Source organism: Ipomoea nil, unplaced genomic scaffold (assembly GCF_001879475.1).
Source record: "Ipomoea nil cultivar Tokyo-kokei standard unplaced genomic scaffold, Asagao_1.1 scaffold0688, whole genome shotgun sequence".
Taxonomy (NCBI): domain Eukaryota; kingdom Viridiplantae; phylum Streptophyta; class Magnoliopsida; order Solanales; family Convolvulaceae; genus Ipomoea; species Ipomoea nil.
This window is the reverse complement of record NW_017617116.1, coordinates 7,284,927-7,297,895: the sequence shown is the minus strand read 5'-3', so window position 1 is coordinate 7,297,895 and position 12,969 is coordinate 7,284,927. Positions and strand designations below refer to the sequence as shown.

Genomic DNA, 12,969 nt, shown 5'->3' with positions numbered 1-12,969 from the left:
GAAAGACTAATGCAGAAAATAAATCAACACATACGATGTTTACCCAGTTCGATACAGTGTGTATCTACATCTGCAAAATTCCATGGATAATGAGAGTTGCTAGTTCATATATATCACGTTTTGATGGCAGGACATTGGACTCGGCTTAATATAAATAAATTTTGTTTATCATCAATTTGTGGCCTGGTCCAAGTGGAATGAGCTCAATTTCTATTAAATACTGCTTCAAATTTGAGTATTATTATAAAAGAATTAAGATCAGAAACAATTGAAGGATAACTCTAAGTTTACATGCCCCTTTATGTATAAATATCTTTTGCTTACTCTAGCTTGTTTGTGCTTTGTTCTATTACGTACCAAACTAAAAGATATATTATATCTTAACTAAAAGTTTAAATATATAGCAAATGAAACTATATATACATAATTTATTATTTATATATGTTATGTTCAACATAAACAAAGGGAGTGTTTGACAATAATTCAATTAATATAATCCAATAAACAAACAATAATATAATCCTGCAAAACCTTGCCTAGTTTCAATTATAATAGATCCAAGCCGACCCATTCACATTCACATTCACATTCACAATAGTCTGAAACTCTACTAGACACATCCATGTTAATGAAAGCCATGCATGGCACGCAATCCTTAGATGTAAATTTAATGGTTTCTATAGTTGTGGGCTTTGCAGATGCATATATGAAGTTTTTCCATGGATGAGAGATTGAGAGTTGATAGTTAGTGGAGCATGCATGCATCTTGAGCCCAAAGATTTCAATAAACAAGCTAGCAGTGTTAGTTTCATATATGGGCTGGCTGGGTAGCTTATTTTATGTCAATGGTTGTTTATGGGCTCTCCTTGATGCTGTTAGTTATGTGAGCTTCATTCAACTGATAGCAGTAGCACGGGAGCTGGCCCAAACGGAATCGTCACTTGTGAGAATAGAACCCGAGTTATTCCAGAATTCTCCCCCACAAAAGAGCTCGTTTGCCACTTGGGTTACCCTCTTAGGTTGTCAGTAATGTTTTTTTTTTTTTTTTTTTTTTTTTTTTGAAAATAAAGAAGCTAATTCATTAATCATATGCTGAAACGTTTACAATAAAGATCAATGGAATGATCAAACATTCATTACCGTCATACATAGAATTAATGGCCAATATAATACTACAAGGTGTGTAATTTTTGCACGAAGAAAGTATGTTTCTTGGACCACTCTTCTTGTAAGGGACAAGATCATTTGCATCACAACGATGGAGTGGAATTGCAATTTGATTTGGTAATATCACTTTAGATTTTTTTTTTCTAAAATAAATATTATTGATAGAGTAAACTACCATATAGTGTGATAATATTCGTATTGCAAGATACAAAAATTCATAACATAAGACAGAAATACTAATTTGCTCCAGGTGCAGAATTCATACTTTTAATGTACAAAATTTTATAACGCAAGACACAAAAAGTCACAACATAAAACACATACTCAAGAACCATGGTTCACAATTCTGGATAGAAATGACAAGGTACATAATTCATACTCGTGAGGTACAGAATTTTATAACACAAGAGACAAAAAATCATAATATATATATATATATATATATATATATATATATATATATATATATATATATATATATTCGTGAGGTACAGAATTCATACTTTTAATGTACTTTGGAACCTTTAGACTAAGTGTTTATATAAGCTTAACTTTAGTTTTACTCTGGCTGTTGCAGTTTAATAGTTTGTCTTGGTTTTATAAGGGTGATTTTACATTTACTTTTTTTCAGTCATTTTTTACCACAGAAGGGGTAGATTTTGGACACAAGAGCAAAGCATAAAAATAACTTTATTCATTATTCTGTACATACAAGAATTGATCAACATCTCATACGTCAGAACATATTTTAAAAATATAAAACAAGTAAACACAACATTCACTACCCAAAAAAAACACACACGAAAATAGCGACGGACGAATTCCGTCGCTAGTTAGTAAAAATCCGTCGCTACAAGTGTTTAGCGACGGATTTCATCCGTCACAAAAACCCTTGTCGTTAGAATTTAGCGACACAAAACTTTTCCGTCGCAAAACAAAATAAATCCGTCGTTAAATTTCTTCCGACGACGGATTCGGAGACGAAATTTGTGAGCGAATAACGATGGAATAGTCCGTCGCTACAATTAGCGACAGAAATTCCGTTGCTAGTTTTTATTATTATTTGAATTGGATGTCATTTAGCTACAACTTAGTGACAGAAATATCCGTCGCTATATTTAACTACGGAATTTTTCATCGCTATTCCGTTGCCTTACCACCATATTTATTCGTCGCTAAATTCTAAAAATTAATAAAATAACAAACATACCCGCTAATTAATATCAAAAACCTGCATTAAGCCTATAATATAATACTTGAATAATATAATTATAAAATATATTACATTAAAGCATTCAAAGTCAATAACTATAACAAAAGTATAACAGTATAATGTTACATCATTAGGAACTAGTACCAAATATATTAATAAACATAAACTAACCATCTCCTAAATTTTCATCATTTGAATTAGCTGAATGTTGAGCTTGAGTAATTGGAGCGGATAGCATGCCATTGCGAAGCAACTCATCCATCAAACTTGCAATCTGAACTTGCAATTGAGCATTTGAGCCTGAATTTGAGCTTGCATTTGAGCCTGCATTTGAGTTCTTTTAGCTTGTAGTTTAGCTTCCATCTGAGCCTCCATATCTCAACTCTCATGGTCTCTAACTGTTGGTTCACCATCTCCTTTCAGAACAGATCAAAATAGATTAAATAAGTTCAGAAACTAACATTTTTCTACAAAAGCTGTTTTCAGCTTATTTTAATCAACTCCTTAAAATGAATTATGGAAATGATTTTAGACAACTTTAATTTTCAAACCATTTGAAATCAATTCAAGATGCGAATAGCCTCGATCATCTTTTCTGTGGCTGTAAGGCGGCACGTGATTGTTGACCGAGAACACTTAGTCCGACGTCCTTTAGTTCTGACGGATTCATCCCGATCCAGTCCTGGATCAAGGATAATTGCTCTTGTCAGGAGTGACTCGATGATGGGATGAGTTGGGGATAAAATTTTGTTGTACCATGTGGGGGTTGTGGAAGGCTGGGAACAATAGACTGTTCAATGGAGTTCGTAAGAGTGTCAAGGAGGTGATGAATACGGCAATCGATCTGAATTTTTATTTTTTTGATTGTCTATAACTGACCAATTCAAATAAGTAAGGTTAATATACTTGGGAGTTAGATCTATTGTTAAGGATGTTAGTATAGGTTCTATGGTATGGAATTTGTTCTGTGGAATCCTTGAGTAAGTCTATAGCATTTATTATCTCATAACAGAAAATTCATAATCGCATAAAAGAAAAACATTTATTAAATTATGAATTTTCTGTTATGAGATTATAAATGTATTGTAAATTCATAATCTCATAACAAAAAATTCATAATCGCATAAAAGAAAAACATTTATTAAATTATGAATTTTCTGTTATGAGATTATGAATGTACTGTAAATTCATAATCTCATAACAGAAAATTCATAATCGCATAAAAGAAAAACATTTATTAAATTATGAATTTTCTGTTATGAGATTATGAATTTACTGTAAATTCATAATCTCATAACAGAAAATTCATAATTTCATAACAAAAAATTCATAATTTGTGAATGTTGAAGAAGCTTGCGCTACAGAGGAGCAGTTTCGGACGGGAATGTGTAGGCACGGGTCCAAAATCATTGCTCACCTCAAATTAAAGTGAAACCGCGAAATGTGAAAATGAAGAAGAAAAGTCACGCGATTAAAAAAAAAAAAAAAAAAACAACGGTGCACTAACACCATTGGGACCGTGTTCACCATCCATGGTGAACACGGTTCCATGGCATAACGATTGCTGAGGGGAGGGGAGGGCCAAAATAAATTTGTCTACATGAAATTTTGAAAACACTGCTCGAATTCAATCTCAATAAGGCTTTTACAAATCTTGTAAGGGACAAGATCATTTAATTTGCATCACAATAATGGAGTGTAATTGCAATCTAATATGGTATTATCACTTTATTTAATTTTTTTTTAAAAAATGTCAATTATTTTGCAAGCCTTTCAAATGTATTTATTACAGACCAAATATTTTTTTTTGTTAGATCACGAGATGTCATGAGTAGGCCCGACCTTAACAGTAGTAGGCACCTTAGCTCATACTATACTGAGACTAATCCCTGTTTCCAGATCAAATATTTTGTTTAAATACTTTTTTTATTACTATTGTTTAAAATAAATTGGTATTGTGGAGATGCAGAAAAATAATGATAAATTGTAAATGTGATAATATGATATGTGATCTACTTTTTGAAAGTAATAGAGTATTTCGATCAAAGATGCACATAACCTATGACAATTCTCCTTTGCTTATTTAAAAATTTCATGCACGGTAAAACTAGGGAGGTATTCAAACAATGTAATAAGATTTGTATTAGGGCACGCATGGGCATCTCGGTCACAGAAGTGAAATTTGTCACAAAAGATCAATAGTCGATTGAGTCTCACCAGCTGCAGTGTAGAGCAACATCTCAAAATAAGAGGGGATCCTTGTGCACAGTAAGCAAAGGTCTAGTCTTTGTTGATTAGTTGAGTCACATCACTATTAGATTTTTTTTTTTTTTTTTCAAAATGATTTTTGACAAATGAAACCAAAAACCTAATTGGTGTATTAAATTACACTTGAGGGTGACGAAATAATCACGCCCATGTATGATAAATACCAATAGCATCAACATATATTCCAAATCGACCAAAGAATTCAACAATCTTGTTGCCATTCGGAGCTTGGATGGTAAATGGTGCTCCAACATTGGGGCTATACGAACTGTATTCTCTTTGATTAATTGGTTGTAATGTTTATTGATTGTAAGACACTGAACCCCGTATCTATGAAAGTTCCAAACGTTCTGCTTATCCCCATCAAGTTTTCACGCTCGCCATCAACAAATACCTATTTATAAATGTCATGAATCAAGAAAAGTTAGTTAAATACATATTAGTATTTAGGATAGAAAGAAATTAAACTTTAATTTGAACATATATATCACGAGCAATAAATTAAATTAAGATGTAAAAATTAAATGTATATCATGTCGTTATGTGCTCTGGAAGGATCAACCATGTGTAGTCCAAGGCAAAACAATATGCACTTCGAAGGCACAACAATGTGCTCTAAAAAACTCAACAATATGTACGTTAAGGCAAAACAATATGCACTTCGAAGGCACAAAATGTGCTCTAGAAGGCACGACAATATATATGCTCTGGAAGGCTCAACAATATGCTCTAACAGGTAAACAATGTGTGCTGTAAAGCACAAGATTATGCTCTAAAGGGTACAACATTGTGATCTGCAAGAAGGAAAAAAAAAAAAATTAACTTACTTATACAACAATAATTTTTAATATAATGAGGTCAAACATTTACTATTATGTAAAGAAGTACCGTTAGTAGGGAATGCAAAATTTTATTTTCTTATACTTGTGTAGTAGTCAGTATCATATTTTAATAGTTCCTGGGTTCGATCCTGCAGGCCTCCACCCAACATAATTGCAATTTGAAACTCTATTCGTATATGTATGTTATATATATGTTAGGGTTGGGGTTCAGCCTTTTGAAATAATGTTATATATATATTTAAACAACATTAGGATAACCTTTTCCCAAATAAATGGAGCAACTCATGTTGAAGTCTTAAATGATAAGAATACCCAAATTATATGCCAATGTAATAATAATGTCAATGACCTTGTGATCTAGTGACACCAAATTTGCTCTCCCATATGAAAGGTTGCGAATTTGAGCCTCAATGGAGATGGTATTGACTCTTTGTACTTCAGTAGGTTGAGAAAGCAGTACAAAACTGACATAAACTAAATTTAACAATAATAATTCCAAAAAGCATTCAATTCATTCCTTTCAGGACAACAGGATGAGACAAAAATGGGATAATGAAGAGAGTGATTGAATGCCTCACCATATTGTTTTTTACTCCGTATTTACGTAGGAGGACACCTTTCATAAATTTTTGGCCAATATAATACAAGGTGTGTAATTTTTGCACGAAGAAAGTATGTTTCTTGGACCACTCTTCTTGTAAGGGACAAGATCATTTGCATCACAACAATGGAGTGGAATTGCAATTTGATTTGGTATTATCACTTTAGATTTTTTTTTTCTAAAATAAATATTATTGATAGAGTAAACTACCATATATTGTGATAATATTCCTATTACAAGACACAAAAATTCATAACATCAGACAGAAATACTAATTTTTTCCAGGTACAGAATTCATACTTTTAATGTTCAAAATTTTATAACGCACGACACAAAAAGTCACAACATAAAACGCATACACAAGAACCAGGGTTCACAACTCTGGATAGAAATGACGAGGTACATAATTCATACTCGCGAGGTACATAATTTTATAACACAAGAGACAAGAAATCATAACACAATACATATATATACTCGTGAGATACAGAATTCATACTTTTAATGTACTTTGGAACCCTTAGACTAAGTGTATATATAAGCTTAACTTTAGTTTTACTTTGGCTGTTGCAGTTTAATAGTTTGTCTTGGTTTTATAAGGGTGATTTTACATTTTCTTTTTTCAGTCATTTTTTACCACAGAAGGGGTAGATTTTGGACACAAGAGCAAAGCATAAAAATAACTTTATTCATTATTCTATACATACAAGGATTGGTCAACATCTCATACATCAGAACATATTTTAAAAATATAAAACAAGTAAACACAACATTATTCAAACCATTTGAAACCAATTCAAGATGCAGATAGCCTCGATCATCTTTTCCGGGACTGTAAGGCGGCACGTGATTGTTGGCCGTGAACACTTAGTCCGACGTCCTTTAGTTCTGACAAATTCACCCCGATTCAGTCCTGGATCGTTAAGGATAATTGCCCTTGTCAGGAGTACGTGACTCAATGATGGGACGAGTTGGGGATAAAATTTTGCTATACCATATGGGAGTTGTGGAAGGCTGGGAACAATAGATTGTTCAATGGAGTTCGTAAGAGTGTCAAGGAGGTGATTAATACCGGCAATCTGAATTTTTATTTTTTTGATTGTTTATAACTGACCGATTCAAATAAGGTTAATATACTGCTCTTGGGAGTAAGATCTATTATTAAGGATGTTAGTATAGGTTCTATGGTATGGAATTTGTTCTGTGGAATCCTTGAGTAAGTGTATAGCATAACTTTAGTTTTACATTGGGTGTGCAAATTTAGTTTGTCTTGGTGATGTTATCACATCTGTGCTTGTTTTTATGGTTATTTTGAATCATCACAGTAATTAAGCTCTTTAATTTTGCTTATTTAATACATGTTTTCCTTGCTATTATCATTTAATTATGGTTCGCACTTGTTTTGAATATTTTACGGTGTTTGTTAGTGTTTTTGAACCATTTTAGGTCAAAGATATGACCAAGGGGAGTTCAAGGATGAGTTTGGAGCAATTTTGGATGAGTTCGGGACCCAGTGGACTCGACGCGTCGAGCCAATGGCTCGACACGTCGAAATTTTCCAGTAGCTAATCAATTCGCGCACAGGAAGTCTCGACGCGTCGAATATGCGTCTGTTTCTGGGATAAAAACAGACGCCTAAAGTGGCGCGGATAAAAAAAACAGACGCTTAATGTGGCGCAGCTGGCAAAATTCAATACAAGCGCGAGATCTCTTTTCCTAATATCAATTGCGCGGATTTCAAGGCTCATATCTCCATATTAAAAGTTAGCAATTCAAGGAATCTTCCAAATTCTAAATATCATTAAAGACGACAATTTCTTTATTTAAATATAGGAATTAGAATTTGAGTCCAATTTGGTACAAGATTCCTATTTCATCTCAACTTTGTATCCACTATAAAATCCCTCATTCCTCAACCCTAATAAGGGGGGCGGAGAGAATTCAGAGATTCTTGGAGACCGAGACCGAGAGATTTTTAGAGTTCTTTGTAGACAAGAAAGAGAGAAATCAAGAGGCTCAAGTCGTCTTTGGAAGCAAGGAGGAAGCCAGGGAGATTTGGGAGAATCGCTTGGTTAATTCTTGTACTCTTCTGATGATTTGTAATCCTTTATTCATATTTGCTATGTATAATTTAGCCATGCTCGGCTAAGTTCCTTAGGGATTTTTGGGTGAATTTGTTTATGAACCTATGTGCCTAGTTCGTTAATTTCGTAATATATTTATGCTTGGTTTTATGATTTGTGTTGCAATCTTGTTTTAATATGTTGTTGTTGGTAGTTAAAGGCCTAAATTACTAGCTTCACAGTCATGTTTGTGTCACCAATGGGAGTTGGGGCATAAATTAGGGCACACACGATTGCACCTAATGGTTGGTCCTTGGGAAAGGGGAACTTATTAGGGGAAGTTTATTCTAGATTATTGCTCATCGGGAGATGGTAGTAATTAGGAATAATTGAATGCTGATCTTTGATCTTATTGGGTGTTTAAGCCATGGGAGTGGAAATTCACTAGGAATAGAGATTACAGGAGTAATTCGATTCCACTTTGCATTCCCATACAAATCTTAATTCCAAACCAAATATTACAAACGTTAATTGGCACTAGGTGATTAAACATTGTGATCCCAAGAATCCTATTTTGCTCTATTGTCTACAAAACCTTGCTACTTATTTTGTTCTGCTTGTTATTTTATGCAATCAATCAACCTTCAAGTTTTGTTCGGACTAGTTTCATATGAGTAACCTAGTAGCTAGTGATTAGTACACCACCTCTCTGTGGTTCGACAACCCGAATACTCCGGGTATTATTTGTTTGCCCCAAATTACAGTAATCACTTGGTTTCATAAGGGTGATTTTACATTTTATTTTTAATTTTCAGTCATTTTTTTACAATAAAAATATTGATTGAAGACACATATATTATTAAAGAGCAAAGTATAAAAACAACTTTATTTATTAATATGCTCATACATGAGAGCACATTTGACAAACATAAAACAAGCAAAGCATAAATACAACATTATTCAAACCATTTGGAACTTATTCAACAAACAACACACATAGACATGTTCCAATGGAGCATTACTTAAGCTTGAGAGTGCCGATAGATCGATAATATAATCACTTATCAGAATTATAAGTACCAATAGCATCAATATAGAATCCAGAGCGACCAAGGAATCCAACAATCTTATTGGGAACGACATGCACGGGATGGAATGTCTCTCCATCAGTGTGGCCAAAAGGCCCGTAGTCTTTCAAATTGGTAGTGAACTTTATTGAACGTAGGACTTTGACGTCCAAGTGAATTCCAAATGTTCCACTTATATGTTCCAAGTGTTCATCCGCGTTATCAATATTCACCTGTTATACATGTCATGAATAAGGCAAAAAAATAATTAGCTCTAATTTAAATACATTTATAGTTAGTAATAAGCTCATTAATAAGAGAAGCAACTTCTAGCATATAAGTCACAAATGAAAAATTAAATTAAAATGTATAAAATTAAACGTATAACCATGTCAGTCTTAATGATGCGTTCTGGTCCTGCTCCTCCTACTTTGATTGTATCCTTTGAACCATCATCTCTAGTGCTAGAAAAAGTTAGGGCAATGGGGTTGTCACCAGAGTCTCCAGAATAATGAATGAGTATCTGGTTTATCTTGTTTACAGGTCGGAAACTCCAAAAATCTCCACCGCTGAATCCAAATGGTCCAGCTATCTTATCCATAGGAATTGCAGCTGCCATGATTTCTTGGATGATAGTTCAGAAGGAAAGCAAAAGGCAGATTGAAAATGAGCAATTTTGATTTGGTGAGGATTCTAGGATGACTTGGAGGTCCCTTTTATAGAGAATGAAGGTAATAAGTATATGTAAGTTTGTCTATGAAATTACAAATATTAACACTGGTAAAGGATACACGTTTTTCACATATCCATAATATTCTTCTGCCTTTACTTTCTCCTTTTTTCTATCAACTTAATCGTGAATTAGTATTGGCTGAGGGGAGGGGAGGGGCCAAAACAAATTTGTCTACATGAAATTTTGAAAACACGGCTCAAATTCAATCTCAGAAATTATGAAATTTCCGACCACCTGAAAGTGGTCGGAAGTCACAACCTCCCATATGGGGCAAATTATGCTCTGGACCCGTGTCCACATTGAATTGTGGACACGGGCCCAAAACGACGTCGTTTTTAAAAAAAAACGCGTCATTTAGTTAAAAAAAAAAAAAATCGCCCGTGTTTTGCCGTTAACGGCGTTATTTTTTTTTTTTGATTATGAATGTACAGTTATGCCGTTATGAATGTACAGTTATGCAATTATGAAATTATGAACACAGAGCTCTAACATTATGAACTTACAATTATGAACATATATAGTGATAAAATTATGACCATGGAGCTTTAAAATTGTGAATATAGAGCTTCGAAGATTATGAATGTACAGTTATAGAGTTATGAATCTACAGTTATGGAGTTATGAATCTACAGTTATGAGATTATGAATCTACAGTTATGGAATTATGAATGTACAGTTATTGATCGAATTATGAACAAAGAGTTCTAACATTATGAACTTACAATTATGAACATATAGTGATAAAATTATGAACATAGAGCTCTAAAATTGTGAACATAGAGCTTCGAAAATTATGAATGTACAATTATGGAGTTATGAATGTACAGTTATGAAGTTATGAATGTACAGTTATAGAGTTATGAATGTACAGTTATAGAGTTATGAATGTATAGTTATTAACATATAGTAATAAAATTATGAACATATACTTCTATAACAAAGTGATCTGAAATTAAAAAAAAAAAAAAAAAAAAAAAAAAAAAAAAGGAGATAACAGTGCCTAACGGCACTGTTACCCGTGTCCAGCAAGCATGCTGGACACGGGTCCAAGGCATAACGATTGCCCATATGGGAGTCCAACTCGAGTGTCATCTGAGCATAAGGTGCTTGGCGACAACCACAATTTATTCTAGCTTTTCTTACATGCTCCTACAATTTGAAAGATTTGTTATTTTTTTAGATGATGAGGAAAACTCGATCACAACCACTATCATATGCTATGAATTGAACTGTATAAACTTTAGCTTTAATTTTGGCCTTAGCAAGCAAAAAAGGCAATAAGAATCGGGTTAATCAATTTAGGTTTTTCATAATTTACCTGCTCAAATTAAGAAAATTAATAAACTACTCCTGATGAAATTTAATCTTGTAAAACGAAAGACTTATTATTAGTATATTTGTAGCTACATATATGGGCATTGAATGTACTAAACAATTCAAATGTGAATAATATTTCATTTTAGAACTTGCTTGATTTAATTTTGAAGCTAGAGTCGTGGCGTGGAAGGGTAAAACCTTATCCCTTGCTGGAATAGTAGAGTGGTCCTTAACAATATACTCTGTCATTTTTTTCACGTGAAAAATTAGTTGGACAAATATCTATGAACAAATCAATTCTTGGTAGCTGAAATAAAGATTTGGGAAATTTTGTAATTTATGTATTCATAATATGCCAATTATCAATGTCACTTCTGAATTATTAGTGGTGTAAATGTGCCCCTCAATTTTTAAAACGGTACGACATATATTGTCCTCCCGTATTGTAAATGTTGCCCCTCAATTTTCAAAATGGTACATATATAGCCCCTCCCGTATAGTACGGGAGGGGCAATATATGTACCATTTTAAAAATCGAAATATAACATTTACACCACTAATAATTTATGAGTGACTTTGATAATCGACATATTATAGGAGGGGATAAATTATAATTTTCTTTAAAGATTTATTAACAATTTGAAGTAATTAATAAGGAAATAGACCAATAGACTGCTTCTGGAGAGTGAAACTGGGGCTCAAAATTTTTGGATCAATATAATTCAAGGAGTGTAATTTTTGCATGTGGAAAGTAAGTTGCTTGGACCACTCTTCTTGTAAGGGACAATATCATTTATTTTGCATCACAACAATGGAGTGGAATTGCAATCTAATATTCTAATATGGTATTATCACTCCAGATTTTTTTTTAAAAGTTAAAAAATAAATGTCAATTATTTTGCACGCCTTTCAAATGTATTTATTGCCAGCCAATGCCAACTCTCACTTTGCCAGACCCAATATTTTATTTCTTTTTTTTTTTTTTAAAGAAAGGAACTCTTATTAAAAAATCAAAACAACGTCTTGCCAAGGCCCAAAAATGACCAAGGCTACAAAAAGATAAAGAATAAAGTAAAGAGGCCTAAGGCTAACTAATAAAGGAGATAAACTCTAAACCACCAAGTGGGCCCAACACCCATTTTACAAACCACCTGTACCACATGCAAAGCTGGACAATTCCTGGGCGTCATGCCCTACACAAAGGGGTGAGAACGGTGCTCCAAACCTAAAGAAGGACTAGTTTCACCCTCAAGCATCAGGTCGATCCCCCGAGGTACAGAGCTCTGCATTTTTATCCGAGGGGACCTATGTGACCATCCACAGAAGCAATGAAACCAGCCTCCCGAAACCCTACCACCCTCATGCGTTGGACAGATCCCCTCCGGTACAGATCTCTGCATTTTTATCCGGGGGGGACCATGAATAGTCCGCCAGATGAGCAATGGTTCTCACCTCCACCCACCCTTGGAACCCAGGCCACCCTCGTACGTACAGAGCTCTGCATTTTATCACAGAGGGCTTCAACAGCCCAAAGTCCCAAGCGATGGCTCCCTAACCACTGATGCCAACATATATATCACCCTTAAGCGTTAGACCAGCTCCCTCGGTACAGCGTACTGTATTTTAGCCCGGGGAACCTGTACGGCCATCCACAGAAGCAATAGTATATATGCTAAGCACCAGAAGCCCACCTCACAC

The 12,969-nt window shown here is 33.9% G+C and overlaps 1 protein-coding gene across 1 annotated transcript; it reads right to left on the bottom strand.

The window, feature by feature from the left end:
- Positions 1 to 9,013: 9,013 nt before the first annotated feature.
- LOC109175954 (mannose/glucose-specific lectin-like) lies at positions 9,014 to 9,930 on the bottom strand. Its single transcript, XM_019325336.1, has 2 exons — positions 9,610 to 9,930; positions 9,014 to 9,454 (listed from the first exon to the last, which is right to left on the bottom strand). The coding sequence occupies exons 1-2, from the start codon at positions 9,838 to 9,840 to the stop codon at positions 9,212 to 9,214; spliced, it is 474 nt and encodes a 157-aa protein (XP_019180881.1). The 5' UTR covers positions 9,841 to 9,930; the 3' UTR covers positions 9,014 to 9,211.
- Between the last annotated feature and the right edge of the window lie 3,039 nt (positions 9,931 to 12,969).